Source organism: Glarea lozoyensis (genome assembly GCF_000409485.1).
Source record: "Glarea lozoyensis ATCC 20868 chromosome Unknown GLAREA3, whole genome shotgun sequence".
NCBI lineage: Eukaryota > Fungi > Ascomycota > Leotiomycetes > Helotiales > Helotiaceae > Glarea > Glarea lozoyensis.
Window position 1 is genome coordinate 2,314,856 of NW_007360998.1, and position 17,557 is coordinate 2,332,412.

Genomic DNA, 17,557 nt, shown 5'->3' on the forward strand with positions numbered 1-17,557 from the left:
ATCGCATACTTTGCATGCCATTTGTGTCCCCGTCCTGGCGCGTTGGAGAGCATCATCGGTACGAAGGTACCGGAATCCCGTATAGAAACAGCACAGTGAGAACTCGCGGGGGTGAAAACATCGAAAACATGATGCAATTCAGGACTGCTCGTCCCGATGGGGATGTAGGGAGTTGAATGCAGTTAGCACCAATCCTCTCAATCGAATGGGAGAGCGTGAGACATCGACGCTACCCGCATACCAAAGGGTTGACTGACCAAAGGGAAAAGGGTCGACTGCAATTAATCAAATGGCGCTTTTAGGTCTGTGGCTTTCAGTGCAACCATTTACCCCCTCCCTAGTCCGGTGCTGTAGCCACTGGCTCTTGGCTGACCTCGACGGCTAGGATGCGAGGGGCAGGTCCCAGAAGTACCGTACCAGGGTCGGTGGTTAACAGGTTTGGCTTGTCGATGCCACAAGGGACTTCCTCGACCACCAAGACCTCCTCGACAACGTCAGTCCAGGACTTCTTATGTAAAGGCAATTGCCCCCCCACCAGAATTCAAGATCGTCCATATACTTCCCTCATCCCTCGAATCTCCATCCTCACGTCTCCAATTGTTCACCAAGATCGTCCTCAATATTGATCTAAACATCACTACTCCTTGTCATTCAAGCATCTTCAAACACGCTTGCTCTTAGACACATCCATCCTCCTGGAGAACCGTTGCACCGCTTCGACACCACCACCGAGCAGCTGGCATTTCTACCCAGACGATCACCGCACCATCTGACAGCTGGACGACTGCGATCAAGGGTGTAAACAGACGATAAATTGCGACCAGCATCGAAAGGCGGACTACACCCAGAGCAGAAACTCTGAGCAAAAAGTCTTAGCAGAAAAGTTTAAGGCAGGACCGCATTCTTAGGGGAATTAGACAGCTGCTTGACTGCTGTCGATCTTGCCCGAAAGTTGAGAAGAGGTCATTTCTGAGGCACGCATACCGAAGCACGTCCTCCCACCACTCCCACCGGCACCCACTCACTATTCTCCTACTCGTTCCAAACGAACCGCCTTTGCTGTCCACAGAAACTCTACTCGACCCTAGCCAACCAGGTCCAAAGCATCTGCTCGACACACACTTGTGCACTGACAAGCACATAAGAACGCCGATCCCATCTTTCGAGACAAACTGATCGTCTCCCCATACTGCCATTCTTCCTCGGTCCATACCGTGCAACACGAACTTTCTTACGGGATCCTGCATCTGATCCACGTATCTTCGAAACTCCATCCTTCGAATCCCATCTTTGTCAATCTTGTTAAAGATCTTCCTTGAAGATGACAATGGCTATCGACAACCAGCAACGCTTCGGTGGATTGAACTTCGACATGCCTTATACCAACCCACCACAGTTCACCAACCCGTGGACATCACAGTCGCCGCCAGCTCAGAGCCAAGATATCTACGCTCAGTCTCACGGCCTACCGACCAATGTCGGACTGGATGGTATTGCGAAGCAACAAGCTTCAATGGGATCATATGCTGGCGTACCCATCAGCGCGGCATCAGCAGGTAGCTCTCTCTTAGCAGACGCGTATGGCACGCAGGATTTACTCACCATGTCCCAAGATCAGTTACTGAGTCCTGTTCGTCCGACTGGCTTTGCAGCCGAAGCTCTCTATGGCAATGCGTCTTCTCCTGTTCACAGCAATTACCCACCAACATCGTCACCATATGACGCTATGGGATATGCGCCTGCGCCGGTACGATCAACATACGCAATCTCACACCAAGACACAAGACGTCTATCCTCCACCCCGTCAGTAGCCTCAAGTTCTAGTTCTTACCCCGACATCTCGGAGGAACGCCTCCAACGTCAAAACTCAATTATTGACTTTCACGACAGAGGAATGCCAAATGATCAGACACGAAGCTTTGGCGATGCCATTGACGCGAGCAGAGGCATGATCGCAATGAGCCAGAATACGACACCAAGAAATATATATGGAGCGCAAGGACGTGTTGGAAGAGGATCAGGTGATTCGTACGGGTTTCCACCAGCGCATTCATCAAGTTCGTCGATTTCATCATCGTCGAACTATCCTTCATATTTCAACAGTGGATCGGTAGATTCATCGGTTAGCGATTATTCTAATGCCGGTTCAGACATTGAGTCTGTCTCGTCACGGACGCTTCCAAGGCCATCAAACTTCGCTTCGAGCAATGGTTTACCGCCAGCGCCTCAGTCAATGATGGGTCAATTCAGTTCAAAAGTATCATCAAGCACACAGAAGAAACACAAGTGCAAGGTTTGCGACAAGAGGTTTACGCGACCAAGTTCGTTACAAACGCACATGTACAGCCACACAGGCGAGAAGCGTAAGCAATCATCTTGGAATAATCTGAGTCAAGACTAACATCATTTAGCATTCTGCTGTGAAGTTGAAGGTTGCGGTAGACATTTCTCCGTCGTCTCCAATTTAAGAAGACATCGCAAAGTCCACAAAGGGGAAGCGATGTCAGAAGCTGGGTCCGAGGACCATCATTCAGATGATTGAGCATTCTTACGACCTCGATTCCGATTGTAAAATCACAGAAACGTCATAACACTATCATGGTGTAGAAAAGCGCAAAAAAGGAGACGACTTCCTCCGCCGAACGATGTTTATTCAGTTTTTTCTCGTTGCGATATCCCTCCCATTCGCGTGTTTATATTCCGATTTGTTGGGTTCAAGTTGTTCTTGTCCCTAGTTGTACAGCATGGAGCTTTTGTTGGGGTTACGGCTTGATAGATGATTCGCTTCAGATACTGTCGTTTAGAGTCGAGGCTGCATCCTCCGACCTATTTAGATGATTGCGAAACATTTTTGCTTGGGATGGGATTCACTCGAGTTGAGTATCTCTGTTGGGTTTTTGTCTACAGGAGTTCCGGTACGGCAGCCTGCGATATTGGCAGATGCCTTGATGAAGAGAGGGAGGATGTATGATTAGCGGGTTTTTTCATGGTCTCACTCTCACTGTCATATATACCCCGTGGGTTGGTCAGAAGGACTACTCATTTATACAGTCGCTACATAATAGATAATCAGTATTCGAGATATCAAAGTCAATATTAAAATATATAAAAAGATTTAAATCATCAATCTAGGACAAAGCAGACAGTGAGCGTGACTTCAAATCGAAAGGTCAATTCCAATTGGAATGGTTCCAAAATTTATTCCCAAGGCTTTTTGCTTGACAACACATTCATCCCATTCGCGGTAAACTTCTCACGCGAAGGATTCCCAACCCCCTGTGTCACCTTCCGCATTCACACCGTCTTTTTCATCCATTCGACGGGAACTATTCCCATCAAATCAGCCAAGCCGCTTCAATCATAAATATCATTTCCATTGGGTGCAGAAATTTGCTGTCATTGGGCAAACCATTTTGTATCTTCACGAGTGGTACTGGAGTGATGAAGATTCGGGCACTTGATCACGAAGCGATCGGTTACATCGGCGACCTGATGGTGTTTCTTGTGAGAGGATGGGCACGTGGGAAATCTCTATTCTATCTTGTGTGTTTTTCTTTTCTCGGTGGTATTTTGCTAGGTACTTGGTGAAATGATATCTATCTAGCTATTGAATATTTCATTCTTTTTTTATTCGGTGCTAGAGATTTGTATGTTATACACCGGATATACCACCCCTCCTCCTTATTCCCTGGGAAGGTGGGGTGGGGTGGGGTTACACTCATGACCTCAGTGCCAGCGGTGTCGACTTTTCATTCGATTGAAATTTATATAGCCTTGACGGATTGTGTTTTATTCTGAAACGAGGGCTTTTGTCTGATCTGGAGGAGGTCCGATTTTGGAGGTTTATAGGCTGAATTTGAGGCTGTGGAGTGGGTGATTGGGTAGGCAAATTCAATGTAGGTTGTTTGTGGGATTAGAGGTTATCTGTATACTTCGACTTTGATCGTTTGATTTGCGGGATATTAACACAAATTCAAGCTCTCTACATTATCTTACTTCCCTTCGCTCACTTATTTTCTCACCTCACCACCGTCATTATGCCCCTGCTCCCACCTAGTGTCCTTACATCTCAATCCAATGCCCTCCACGTCCCCCGCCAAGAAACTCAGGGTCCAAAAGCCATAACCCTCCGCGAATCAAACCAACGCCCCAAAACATATCCCCCCATGTCATCATGACACACAAACGCCGGAAGTACTCATCCGACCAATCACACCCGGTCGAATCCTTCGACATGCACGGTGAGGTCGGTGGCTTGATGGGCGGTAAGGATGAGGTCGCATCGGTCTTAGGGCGTGTGCATCGTTTAGGCACAGGTGAAGATGAGATTGGGTGATGGGTTGAAGGGGTGATGTAATGGTTAATGTGGTGTGCTGTGTTGTGTATTCGGACTCTAAAGACCGGGGGGTTTTTATGTTGGTGGAATGGATTGGGAACGAGGAAGGGAGAGGTTGTTGTGTGGTGGTGGTTGACGGCGGCACGAGCCGGGGCGTGGGGGTTTAGTGCGGTTGAACTTGGGGATGGGGTGGGTTTGGCAGTGACCCTCAGGACCCTAGAATGTGAATAATAGTGCGTTGTGCTTGGGACGACATCGAGGAAGTAGAGGAAAGGAATGAATGAATCCATTGAATTTTTGGTTGTCTATAGATCCTACTCTAGGTGTGTGAAGTGAGTAGTGAGCGGTTAAGTGAAGATTGACCAAGTTAGACATAGAAGGAAGTGAGATGTCGGAATTGCAGTTTGCGTGACAATTCTACTTTTTTATCTTAGAAGCTCTTTACACTTCTGGTACCAGTTCCATCTGACAGCATAGTATAAAGTACGAATATTAAAAATCTTCAGCGGAGATTCTACGTTCTCAGATACGAAGTACATCACCATATAATCTTCAACTCCGCTTTCAAGGAGTGATATAATTTCCACATAAAATACTTGACAGACAAACAGCTCTTCGAATCCTTAATCTCAAAGCGAAAACCTAACAATAATTTCCTCCCAGCCCCTTCTCCTCCCTCCTTCCTAAACTCCTCACGCGCCTTATCCACATCCCCAAACTCCAATACCATCTTGGTTTTCCTAGCTTCAACCCATCCGCCTAACCCGGACATTATCTCTATGCTGCGAGACTGAATTCTCTGCCACCACCACCGAGAGCAGTATTCGTAACATTGGCATGAGAAGGTCAGTAACTGGAAACTTGCAAAAACCGGCCGCGAGCAAGGATGGAATGACGGTATGCTGGATAGAACCGCCGGGGGATAAGATGTTGTTAATGGCATGGTCAAATACCATGTCTTTTGGCTTTTAGGTGGTGATTAGGCTGCCTTGGTATACTCGAGCATCGCATCTACTCTTACAGAGGTCGAGCACGATGTAGTGACTAGTAACGCAAGAATCTAGCGGTTTGGATTCCGAATGTGCTGTCGATATTGACGAAGACGTGGAATGAGGAGGCCGCTGTAGAACGAGGACTCAGCGTAAACTCTGTTCGATCTGCGGTGCTTTTTTTCACCAACATTGAAATCGTCCAAAAAATTATGTGTCGAGTGGTCAATGAGATAGACGATTAATCGATATTAGGTAGTTGTGAAGTGAGACGGGCAATAGGCAACTGGTTTTAGAAAATATTCGAGGTGGTAAGTTGTTCTGCAAAGGACGGCTTAGATAAACCTCGATATGTCATGATCCCGACTCTGAAATAAAGATTGGAACACCCGAGTAAGGATGATAAGCCTAGCTACGTGTGAAAACATAGGCTTTTAGCGATCTTAATAGATTTCAAGTGATAAAGCTATTTGTAAGTGAATAGTAGAGCGTGAAATGAAGATGTTCTGCATGTTATAAATTGTTACGTACTCTATATTGTATCGTAGTATAAGCAGCCACCGCGCTACTCACTCAGAATCCCAGATCCAGAGAATCAATTGACATCCAAGAGGTGACGGAAACAGCCAACAATCAAACAATTTTGGTTCATTATTCATTCCATCGTAAATCAGTTTAGCATTCCGGGGATACACTGTAGTTCTAGTCCAGAGTTTATGAGTGAGATTATAAGCCGAGTTTGGATGTTGATCTATAGAACGATGGGTTCGATTTCTTCTCATGCAGGTTCGAATGTTTACTTATTTGCGTTAGCGGGAGGACGGAGAATGAGATGCGCATCAGCCTGCGTGCGTTTATAATATACGAAGTCGGTTGTGAAATTGGGAATAGTAAACTTTGCTGGGATGCAAGTTATTAGTCTAAAGGAAATAACAGAAAGTCATTATTTATACGGACAACCGATATTGGGTTGATGAGCGATGAGAGTAAATGACGAAGCAGTAGGAGAGCTGGTGAATTTTGTAGTGGTTATATGTGAAATACTTAGGTGAGGTGAAAGTGTGAAGGTGAAGTTTTGGTAATAGATCGAGCTCGTCCATCTTCTTGGACATGGCAAGAAGATCTCGAACAATACAATTTGTCTTTCGAACCTCAAGGGTGGTATAAATGCATCTACACCTTCCACCCACTAGTGTCGAGGAATATGACCAAGAATTAATCCTTTCTCCCCGAAGCTAGGGAATGTCCCTTGCCGTTAAGACTTCCACTCATAAAGTATATACAATCATTACCAGATCTTACTTTATGGAGGATTTTTGAAATCACATAAATACCTCTCGCAAAAGCGAACCTACACATTGCAGAAATATGTAGTAATAGAAGATATCATGCTAGTATATAATCGATCGATCTGTTGCTGCCCACACTTCCATCAGCCCACCTCACAGAATAGTATAAGAAAAATGTTTTTGTTGCACGTCGCGAGGGAGCTGACGATATTTATACCCAAGACCGACTAACCACGTGAGGCGTGTCCCGAATCCCACACACAATCGAATTCAAACGCATACCTGAAATTGTGGGAAAATATTTTTTGTTGCATGTCGCGAAGGAGTTGACGATATTTATACCCAAAGGATGATTACGTGAGGGGGTGGGCCCGCCGACGCTGATTGGAGGAGGGGAGAGGGTTTTGATTCACTGGCGATGCTGGAAGGGGTAATAGGGGTGGATTATGATTCAGTGTGACTGTGTGATGGATTTGAAGGTGAGGTCCTGGTTAGTGGAAGTTGAGTAAATTGGGACAAACCGTTGGCATTGAGGTGTACGTAGATAGGACAGATTTCGATTCGACTGAAATTTGTCAAACACGTTCAATGACTGATGATAGTTTTCTTCATTTAGATATGTCAAAAGCTAATCTTCACCTCTCAACATCAATAACCTTGACTTCCTTCGCCACAGCATTACACAATTCCACTCTAACTCCCGCCCCAGTAAGCACATGAATCCACAACCTCTGCGTATCACTCAACCTATCATTCTCACTCTTAACCTCCACGAACCTCACCTCGCCCTTTTCCTCTCCCGTCGCTGGTTTCCAAATAAACAGATCCGGAATACCACCTCCCCTAACCCGATACTCCTGCGCCATAACTTTACACACAGCCGCGAGTGCCTCATCGGGAAAACATGCCACAATCTCTAAGAGATCATCAAGTTCAAAATCCCACCTCAAACCAATAACACAAGTCGCTCTTTCCCGTTCTCTCGAGTCAACAGAGCGGATGATGTCCGCCGCATTTCCATTCGCAATCTCGACGAGACGATGATTGATCTCCGATATGCGAGACGGGAAGAACGCGTCGGTATGAAGGTCTAATGGACAGGTTTGGTATGCGGTCTGAAAGACGTTGGGAATGTAGATGAAGAGAATATCGAAGAAGAGGTATGCGAATAGTGTCCGTATGATACCTCCTTCAGCATGATAGCCTTTGAAGCCTTGCGAGCGGTAGTGGGAGAGACACATGGCTTCTACGCTGCATTCTCCGCCGGTTTCAGCTTCATCCACCCAGATAGTCTTTGTGCTTCGAAGTTTCTCTTCAGGTGGATGTGTGTTGCTTGTCCTTCGTTTGAGTGATGGTGGGTAGTTCTTCTTGATTTGGATACCTTCGACTGTTACTTCAATAGGTTTGGCGAGTAAGACATGGTCGAAATCGTGCTGTTCTCTCATGGGCATCTTGATATTCTTCTCGATCTTTTTGATTCGCTTTTGGAGGTCGTAATGGTATATTATATGGCAGTCTTTATCTTGCAAACCTTGCTCACATGTTTGTAGAGCAATTCGTTTCCAATGCCGTTTGTGCTTCTCTGGGTCGGAGAGATTCTCAGGTGGAGCAATAGCATACATATAATGCTCTTCTAACAACGCTTTGCGCTGATACCACGCTCCTCGACGAGCAGCGTGAAATAGATGCTGACCCAGTAATTTACTCAACACTTCGTGCTCCTCAGCGTGGAGTTTAAACCTCCCTAAAACGTAAGTACCTTTATGGACAATCCGTGTGTATACCCACGCGGGCGAAAATCGTCGTAAGTATGCACCTTCACCACTCTCATACACTCGTTCCTCTTTGCGTTGTTCTTCCTCTAGAAGAACTTTCCAGCGAGGGTATACTTCATCAAAAATGGCTTTCACCTCCTCTAGACCAGCTTTTCCAGGGTTGCCATTCATCTCTAGTATATCTTCTACTCGAAACTGTGTTCGAAGTCCCGCCTCGAACTCCAGTAACTCTGCTCGAGAAGTGAAGATATTGGCTGACCGAGATACAATATAGTCAGGGAAGTTTCGACGAGATATTCGTGCTAGAATAATCGTCGTGAGGGACTTCTCTGTCCATTCTGTTGACCTATAAAATACCAAGTGAACTCGCTCAAATAGCTTCAGGGTTGGTAAAGAGAGTCTGATACAGGCGCCTGTCGTATTCATTATCTTCCTCAAGAAATGTTTGTCACGGTTGCTGTCGGACATCCCGTCATCCTCAGCGCCAGTATCATCGTTCTCGCCAGAGTCAGAGACGCTCGTCTGTTCACTATCAGATCTCTTTAAACCAACCCATCCCAAGCCACTCTGTCGGCGACTCATAGAACGGAGAGAGTTGAGAAGCTCCGTTTTATTCTTTCCCCGAAGTTTGGATTCTTTTCCAATCACTTTTAGTTCTTCCAAATTCAGAAGTGAAGAAGCTTCTTCAAGTGAAGTGATCATTCCGTCAGAGGAATCAGCGAATGTGAAGGTGGAGTCAAGCACAGTGCCATCGGGGGGAGCATGTTCAGCGGGGTTGACCTGAATTTCTGCTGTTGTCTCAGGCAAGCTATGGGTAGTTTGAAGTATATCAACAGCAGCAGGGAGATCTGCTATATCGCCATAGTAGCCCAGCTTGTTTATACGATGCCAGACAGATGTTTTGCGTAGAAATAGACGGACGTAACTGGTCAATGTCAGCTAGTGGCCATGGTCAAGAATATGCTAGAAGTTGAAGAAGTATGGAGGAGATGAATATTAGTTGGACAATTATGAGGGACTTCTGCTGAATGGTTTGCGCGAATGCAATTTAAAACATCATGATCCAAATATACCATGCGTTTAACCTGACTTACAGATATTGAGCCTCATAATCCAACTCCCTCCATATCTGGAATACTTTCATCTCCCTCTCATCAAATAAGTGCCCTTCATCCTCGAGCACCGTCTCCAGAGCTAAATTGAAAGCATCCACATAAATTGAACTCTTCCCTCTGGTCCAGCTCCTTTTACTTAACCTGTCATTTAGATCACCAGCACCGGGAACATCCTCGCTCTCATCCAACGAGCCTTCGGCTGCTCGCATAGCCTCATACTCCTGGATCGCTTCTTTGTCGGTTTTTACCGGCCCCAGTGCACTTTCTAGCTCCGTAACGTGGACGTTAGAAGCTCCAACCTCCCCAGATGAACATTCATCATCTGAGTCTGGGGTTTCAGCGCGTGGTGTTCGGAGAGGAGAAACATCACGGAAGTCATCGTCGGTGCTTTCATGAGTTTTCAAGCGCTTTGATGGAGGCGAATCGTCAGTGAAATTGGTGGATGAAGGATGAGGAATTCGTCGACCAAGCATTGAATTATGTACTGCCGTCCTTTGCTTCGTAAGGACCATGGTCCAGAGCTGGAGAAGTGGAACTGTTCGTAAAAGATTGAGTTTGATAACTTCATGACTAGTCGCGTCATCGTAAGGCAGCAACGCGTTGGCATGTGACTACGCGTCGGTTTTGAGAGGTAAGCTTCGATTAACGTAGCAATTAACTTTCTCTATTACTATTGAAAAGATTGCTTTTGTAGTTGATCATAGTTAGGGTTGCTAAATAGCTGTTATTGTTTACACAACCCTAAATTAATTTTGGTTTTTAATTCTTACTACTAGTAATGATATTCCGAGCTTCTCAATTCTTCCCCTCCGCCGAAGCTTCATAATTTGAGAACCGTCACACACCCCGCCTTCAGACGAATAGGACATCATGTCTTTACAGCCTCATGCTCAAGAGAATGGCCCCACCGAAGCTTCCGCTCCTCAGAATGCAGCCGCACAAGCTTTCGAAGCTGCAATTCAACCTACAGTCGCACCCTCAGCAGTCGCGCAAACTCCTCTGCTTGACAACATGAGGGATACCGTAATGAGTGACCGCACACCCGATCGGCCAGGGGTACGCAGCTCTGTGGTTACCACACGAATTTAAGGGCAATACTGACATGTCAACAGAGTCCAGCAGTGGGCAACCACAGCCCTGCCCCTCCACGCATAGGGACACCGAGTCGCAATACAAACGGCCACGATGTTACCAGTCGCGCGACATCACAGCATCCCGATCCTGCGACAATGATACCCAAAGAGGCTCCTCCACATGGCGCGCCTACGAGACAGTACTTGAATGGCAAGGTTACGGGGCCTGTGTTGGAGGGCATGAAAATCATAGCAAAGGAACAGTGGGTTTTACTTTCAAGCGCCTTGCTGGCAAAGTGTTAATCAAAATACAGGCCTAAAGACCCTCTACGTGTGCTTGGGGAGTACCTTTTACAGCGTTCGCGGGAGATTGAAGGGACGCAGTAATAGGCATATGTCTTTGGAGGATTCTTTGCTTGACATCTGTGGAAAGCACTGCAGAATACGAAAAGATATTCCGCGGCTATGTCTCCGCGGTATATCTGGATTAAAAGTCACAGGAGTTGGGGAGTCTTGTCACAACATATGGCAGGAGAAAATTATAATATAACTGAACCGACAACTGCTTAAAGAGGCCTAGCACACGTTCGTTGTGCTATCTCGTCACTATGATCTAAACAGACAAGTTCACACTGAGATGTTGGAATGAGGTTTTTGCTTCGTGATTCCTATGTAGGCTTATCAACGTCTATTATTATAGACCGTCCACCAATGCAAATATGCCCACACCCCAAACTCCAAGCCAAACAGCGCCCTTTTCAATTCTTTTAGACATCTATGAAACCATGGTGGAGGCAGTGGCGGACTCGTATCTCCAGGTTGGTGGGAGAACACCGACGGTCTTGTAGTAACGGGAGAGACGGTGGATTCTGGACTCGATGAGAATAAGACGGAACTTGGAGTCTTTGTCCTTTCGGTTGCGCTCGAGATGCTTGCGGACAGCAACGGCCTTGGGAGCTTCATTAGCATAAAACCCGAGAGCTAGTGCGAATTGAAATCGTACCTTCTTGATCAACATGTAAAGATCCTCTGGAATCTCTGGTGCGAGACCTATTCATTTCACTCCGTCAGTCAAAGACCAAGCAGAGGCAATATTGTATTTTCATTCACAGTGGACCGCCGAAGCAGTTTCCACATTGAAATCATTCATATCGGATATATCGTACCGTTGGACTTGAGGATTCTAAGAATCTTGTTACCTGCGCGAGATACATTAGTACATGGTTCCATAGCAATTCATTCGGTTGGGCACAATGCGATAGACATACCAGTAACAACCTTGACCTGAGCGATACCGTGAGAATCTCTGAGGACAACACCAATTTGCGATGGAGTTGCGCCCTTCTTAGCGAGCTTGCAGATCTGGTCAACAACTTGCTCTGGGGTGGTCTTGAGCCATGCTGGAGGGGTTCGGGAGTATGGGATGGCGGAGGCTGATATGCCCTTTCCGTTGCTGTGAAGACGACCCATGGTGATTATGTATTGTCGAAGTTGTCGGGATTGGTGTTGGGAATTCGAGGTTCAGAAATGCGCATCGAAACTATCGTGAGAATTTCTGAGTGCGTTCGCTTAGAATTGTCCTGATCGCTAAGCCATTTGTGGTTAGTCTTATGGCTCGTGCGCATAGCTCTTCATATGAAAAAATCTCCAAGACCCGTGTGAGCTCAACAACAGCAGGACAACACGAAAACTCGCATTTAGCTTGCCAGGCGTTCAGTGCCAGAAGCTGAGTGTTTACTCCCGTATCTCTTTCATGAGGTGTTGTATGAGTCGCGACTGTGGTGTATCTGTGTTTCAGGAGCACCAAATTGTCGGAACAGGTGAGAGCTCATCATTGATGGGAGCTTTCGCTCAGCAAACGTCAGGCATAGCCAAGTAAGTCAGCTCCCAACCATTCTTTTAGCGTCTCTGAACACAAGGTCAAATGATGATACTCCATATTTTACTTTTTCTGGTACCTCTTGATTTAGTGTTCCCTGCGGGGAACGCGATGATCTAAACGGACTTCTGATATCCCTTGTTCACGTTATTTTTGCTCGTTGTTACACTGGTGTTGGATTCTTCACTAACGCAACGAAGACAGGTCAGAATGTCATAGAGGTGAATGAAATCGTGTCGCTCATTGTAGGAACATTAGATAGATTATGATAGAAAATTTTACCCATAATATCGTTCTTGACCCAACTTCTATCTACTTTCGTCTTACTGAATACTCATTGAGTAAACTGTTTCCGTAAATTATTCCTCTGTCTAGAATAGTATTACAATACTTAAGACAATTACTACTATAATGTGAATCTAAACTGAGCTCGGTGAGGGGTTTCATGATGTGATATGTTGTGGACATGATGGCAACTGGGTAGCATGTTTAAGTGCCGCTTCGTGTTATTACAGAGCATTCCTAGGGCACACTGGCTAGCATATTTCCTTCGAGGCCATGGTATTTACTGGTCATGCAGGCGCGAGAAGAGTATCTGCTGGAGCGGTACTCCTGTCGCAAACTTACCGAGTTTTCTCTTTTCGATATAGACATAAGACGTGAACAGTCTATGCCTAACATCTAGCTTCGCCTTCCCCAAGAGAATTAGGCTGTCTTGATAAAACCTATATCTGTGAGGGGTCGGGCTTGTTCATTCACACTATCAGCCGTGACGTGTGACCATTTGATATATATCCAATTAGTCCTCTGAACTTCCAGGTCGAAGGGACGTAGGACACTGTACCAAAGTAAATTAGGACGCGCCGATGACAATAGTATCGTCTGCTTGAAAGGAGGACAGCAGTCGAGCATCCGATAGAAAAAGAGGAGATACTGGGTTTGCAGCTGTACAATGTCACCTGGGCAGTGACTGGAGGGAGTTAGTCACATCAGCAGGGTCAGTAAACTAGTAGTTTTAGTATAAAGTCATTATCCAGCCATACTCCCAGGTAGTTTTCATCCGTCATGATGAACATCCGGTACACATAACGAAAAAGATCGCTCTTGGACGTTAGTATCCTATGTGTTAAACACTGTCTGCTTTTAAAATTCCTTATGTGCGCCAAATCGACGGATTAACTAGAGTTACAGAGGTACAGATTCGCGACTTTACACTGCAACGCTTTTGGAGTGAGCAGGTTAGATAGGAAATGGGGTAATGCTCTGCAGCCAAAACTTCCTTTTACCATGCGGCCACCTCGAAGTTTTCCTGCACGAGATATTAGTGGGCTTTTCTTATGAGGCTAGAGTTATACATACTTCGGAGAAATAGGTGGTAACAACTGTACGATCCGCGAATTTACGACCAGCAAGGGCTCGAAGTGCTTTGCCCGCCGACTCTGGAGTGTCAAACTTGACGAAGATTTTGCCAACCCCATTAGATTGTCTGCTGCCACCTGTGGGTCGAGGAACCTTCATGTCAAGAACTTTGCCATATTTCTCGCATTCTTCCTTGACGTCTTCGCAGATTTCTGTGGAGATTAGGTCAGTGACTACCGATTAAACTAGAGATGGGGAAACAATATACCTTCGTAATCATCGTTATCAACAAGCTCTTCCGGTGTGACCATATTGAGTAGTTGTAGGACGCGGCCATCCTCTAGACCTGCAGAAGTAGTGCCAGCCAGCATGGACATTGCGTTGACGCCCATCTCAAGACCAGATACCTGTGTATTACCAATACTCGCCCTCTGGACCCTAAGGTGTTTATCTCCTAACTCCATACCATTCAATCCCTCAACCGCAATATCAGTTGCCGCTGCGGGGTCAGCATACTCACAAAATGCAATACCCTGCCATGATATTAGCGAATTTCAATTCAGATCGCTACAATAAACTTACCCTGGACTCCCCAGTGCTGTTGTCTTTGACCAAAACAAAGGCTTTCAGTTCGCCAAAGGATGTCAAAAGTTCAATAACCTGTTCATCGGTAAGATAAAGAGGAACATTCGACATGCAGATTTTATTCTGAGTGTCAACGACCACACTTGACACTACTCCAGGCTCTTGTGGCGTCTCATCCGAAACTGCAGGGACAATATAATCTTTAGGGCGGCGGATAGAAAGACCTTTAGTGTCACCACCATTTGCCTCTCTATTGACATATTCGCTATCGTCCATTGTAATCCCATCAAAAGCCAAAGCTAATGTAGCATCGGAAGGTGTCTTGAATTCCAGCAAAGCAAAGGACTTGTCCTTTGAAATCTGAGCACTAATGCATGGATCCGAGCCCTCAACAATATTGAGTCCGTTCATTTGAAGGTTGAAGAAATTGATGATGGCTTCTTCGCTAATGGATGTCGAAGGAAGGTTGTGTACCAGAAGGCGTTTAGCTTGACGGGAGTTCGATGGCTTCAAGGCTGCATTGGTTACGGATCCGCTTGGTTGCGCCATGATAGCTTGGAGTTTGCTTGGATCCATAGGCTGCTGTCGAGGAGCTCCGGGAAGTGGAAACATGCCAGATAGCTTAGCTTGTTCAGCTGTAACATTCTCATAGCCTTGGGGTTTGATATCCCACTGGGTCAATCTTCTCCGTCTCTCGAGAACAGACACGACGTCTGTCAAATCGGGCGTAGGTTCCTTCTTTTTGGGTGGAGGGGTTGCGCTTTTTTCTCGTTGGGATTGCATTTCTCGCCCAAAGCCTCCATCGCGCCCTCCATCACGCCCTCCATCGCGATCACCCCGTCCTCCACGCCTACCACCACCGCCGGCTCCGTTTCTTCTGTCGTCAAACAGATCCCTGTCTCTTCTTGGAGGTCTCTCGTCGTCTCTTCGCGACTCGCGGCGCGCGTTACCTCTATCTCGGTCCCATTCTCTATCACCTCCACCCCGGCGCTCCCGACCTGCATCTCTACCAGAGTATCTCTCCTCACGTTCCCTCTCTCGGTAGTCGCGGCTCGTAGAATAAGAGTCTACGTCTCCGTCTCGGCGTGAAGGGCGTGCTCCTCGGTGGCCTGGGGATCGCGAGCGACGTCGTTCGCGATCACCTCTGTCTCCTCGTCGATCATCGCGGGAGGACTGATGCCTAATTAGCTTTGAGTAACTCGCATAATGGGGACTTCGTACACCGTGATCTCTCGAAGAACCATGCCTTCCGCTATCTGTTAATGTTTTATCGTCAGCCATACTTGCTCTGCCATGTGGTTTTGGGTTGCTGTTTAAGGGGGCCATGCCTCTATATGAGTCGCCGTTCATGCTTGTTGCTAACGACTTCTTTGGTTAATGAAGAAATTAGTTTCAAGTTCTGAAGGATACTGATCATCTAGTGATTGCGACGAGGCTTTGGGACTTATGTTTTTCCTTCTGTCGATGCGCGATTTGGCGCTAAGAAACGATACCCCTGTCGTGGTCTCATCGGCTCCATGAACAAGGCTCCGTGAAATTCATTCACAAGTACAACAAGAATATTTCTCTCAATCTTCAATTTATGGCGAGTTTACGCGTTTCAGAATGGCGAAAACTTCCAGTAAGCTTAGCAGAGTTATGTATTGACACAACATTGCGCTGCGGACAGTCTTTTAGATGGAAGAAGCTCAAAAATGAGGAGTGGTATGTCCACTCGTCAGTGAAATGAGATAGGGGCTCACAGTTCGTCTAGGACTTGTACTCTACACGGTCGAATCCTGAGTTTAAAGCAAGATGATTCATACCTCCATTACCGGTCTATGAGGCCGTATACTCTAGGATCTTCAAATGGGTCTTTAAATATAAAAGCTGAAATTCAAGATCCGATCAAGGATGAAGATGAAGATGACACCGAGAGACTCCTCAAGCATTATCTGAATCTAGAGCCGAACCTCACTGCACTTTATGAGTATTGGTCTTCTGTTGATCCGAACTTCAAGAAGAGAGCGCCGAAATTCACAGGAGTCAGGATCTTGAAGCAGGATGCTTGGGAAGCTCTTGTGGGATTTATTTGCAGTAGTAATAATAATATTATACGAATATCACAGATGGTATATTTCTTACTCATGACACAGCGTTTCCGTTAGCTAACAATACTCATCAAGGTCAACAATCTTTGTCTACATTATGGACCTCTCATTGGCCACGTTGATGCTCAACCATATCATGACTTCCCAGCACCTGAAACTCTTACAGGGCCTGGAGTCGAGGCTCACCTGCGTGAACTGGGATTTGGCTATCGCGCAAGCTATATAGCTAAGACGGCTAAGATGGTTGCCAAGGAGAAGCCGGAAGGCTGGCTGCAGAATTTATCTAATGTTGACCACAGTCCAGACCAGAAAATGCCGCCTGGGGGCCGCGATGGCTACCGAAAGGCTCATGAGGAACTCCTACAACTCCAAGGTGTAGGCCCTAAGGTGGCGGATTGTGTTTGTCTCATGGGTCTTGGTTGGGGGGAATCTGTGCCTGTAGATACACACGTATGGCAATTCGCGCAGAGGGATTATAAATTCGGCAAGGGAAAGCACAAGAGCTTAACAAAGGCTACTTACGATGCGGTCGGTGACCATTTCAGACAACTCTGGGGAATTGAAGCTGGTTGGGCGCACTCAGTACTTTTTGCGGCAGATCTGAAAACATTCTCAGAAAGACTGACTAGTAAAGCGAAGGAAATTAAGGTGGAAGAAGTCAAGGTTAAGCAAGAAGGGGAGACAACTGTTGAGGTAAAGACGGTAGTGAAACAAGAATATCTTTTGAACGGAATTAAGGATGAGTTCGAGGAAGAAAATACTGTTGAATTGATAAAGGACTTCAAGGATAGTCCGAGAAATCAAAGAGCAAAGAGGAGAAGGTTAGGATGAATGGTTCTATGTATTATATAATTGTACTTGTAACACAAAATAAAAACCTAGCAACGGCAAGCCGTTCCGGCAATGGGTCTCGAATCCCCTTCCTCTATTACACTAAAAGGCCCAATGGAATTCAACATTACGAATTGCAATTACTCCACATCTATAACATCTCAATAGAAATGAGGAGTTTTACGGGAAAACTGCTCTAATTACAGTTGCTTCAACTGCACCTGGAGGTCACCCCT

General features: G+C 46.1%; 6 protein-coding genes across 6 annotated transcripts; 3 read left to right on the forward strand and 3 right to left on the reverse strand.

The window, feature by feature from the left end:
- Window positions 1–1,327: 1,327 nt before the first annotated feature.
- On the forward strand, window positions 1,328–2,542 carry GLAREA_00758 (C2H2 and C2HC zinc finger; the record flags this gene model as incomplete). Its single annotated transcript, XM_008085516.1, has 2 exons — window positions 1,328–2,363; window positions 2,412–2,542. The coding sequence occupies 2 exons, from the start codon at window positions 1,328–1,330 to the stop codon at window positions 2,540–2,542; spliced, it is 1,167 nt and encodes a 388-aa protein (XP_008083707.1).
- Window positions 2,543–7,249: 4,707 nt separating this feature from the next.
- Window positions 7,250–10,016, reverse strand: GLAREA_00759 (uncharacterized protein; the record flags this gene model as incomplete). The annotated part of the gene is made up of 2 exons (XM_008085517.1): window positions 7,250–9,314; window positions 9,484–10,016. 2 exons carry the CDS (start codon window positions 10,014–10,016, stop codon window positions 7,250–7,252), a joined length of 2,598 nt encoding a protein of 865 aa, XP_008083708.1.
- Window positions 10,017–10,374: 358 nt separating this feature from the next.
- Window positions 10,375–10,964, forward strand: GLAREA_00760 (uncharacterized protein; the record flags this gene model as incomplete). The annotated part of the gene is made up of 3 exons (XM_008085518.1): window positions 10,375–10,560; window positions 10,617–10,840; window positions 10,892–10,964. The coding sequence occupies 3 exons, from the start codon at window positions 10,375–10,377 to the stop codon at window positions 10,962–10,964; spliced, it is 483 nt and encodes a 160-aa protein (XP_008083709.1).
- Window positions 10,965–11,352: 388 nt separating this feature from the next.
- GLAREA_00761 (S15/NS1 RNA-binding protein) lies at window positions 11,353–12,047 on the reverse strand (the record flags this gene model as incomplete). The annotated part of the gene is made up of 4 exons (XM_008085519.1): window positions 11,353–11,526; window positions 11,581–11,627; window positions 11,744–11,776; window positions 11,846–12,047. 4 exons carry the CDS (start codon window positions 12,045–12,047, stop codon window positions 11,353–11,355), a joined length of 456 nt encoding a protein of 151 aa, XP_008083710.1.
- Window positions 12,048–13,738: 1,691 nt separating this feature from the next.
- Window positions 13,739–15,726, reverse strand: GLAREA_00762 (RNA-binding, RBD; the record flags this gene model as incomplete). Its single annotated transcript, XM_008085520.1, has 5 exons — window positions 13,739–13,765; window positions 13,816–14,027; window positions 14,084–14,348; window positions 14,398–15,573; window positions 15,622–15,726. The coding sequence occupies 5 exons, from the start codon at window positions 15,724–15,726 to the stop codon at window positions 13,739–13,741; spliced, it is 1,785 nt and encodes a 594-aa protein (XP_008083711.1).
- A 256-nt stretch (window positions 15,727–15,982) lies between these two features.
- Window positions 15,983–17,321, forward strand: GLAREA_00763 (DNA-glycosylase; the record flags this gene model as incomplete). Its single annotated transcript, XM_008085521.1, has 4 exons — window positions 15,983–16,021; window positions 16,070–16,104; window positions 16,154–16,511; window positions 16,566–17,321. The coding sequence occupies 4 exons, from the start codon at window positions 15,983–15,985 to the stop codon at window positions 17,319–17,321; spliced, it is 1,188 nt and encodes a 395-aa protein (XP_008083712.1).
- Window positions 17,322–17,557: the final 236 nt, after the last annotated feature.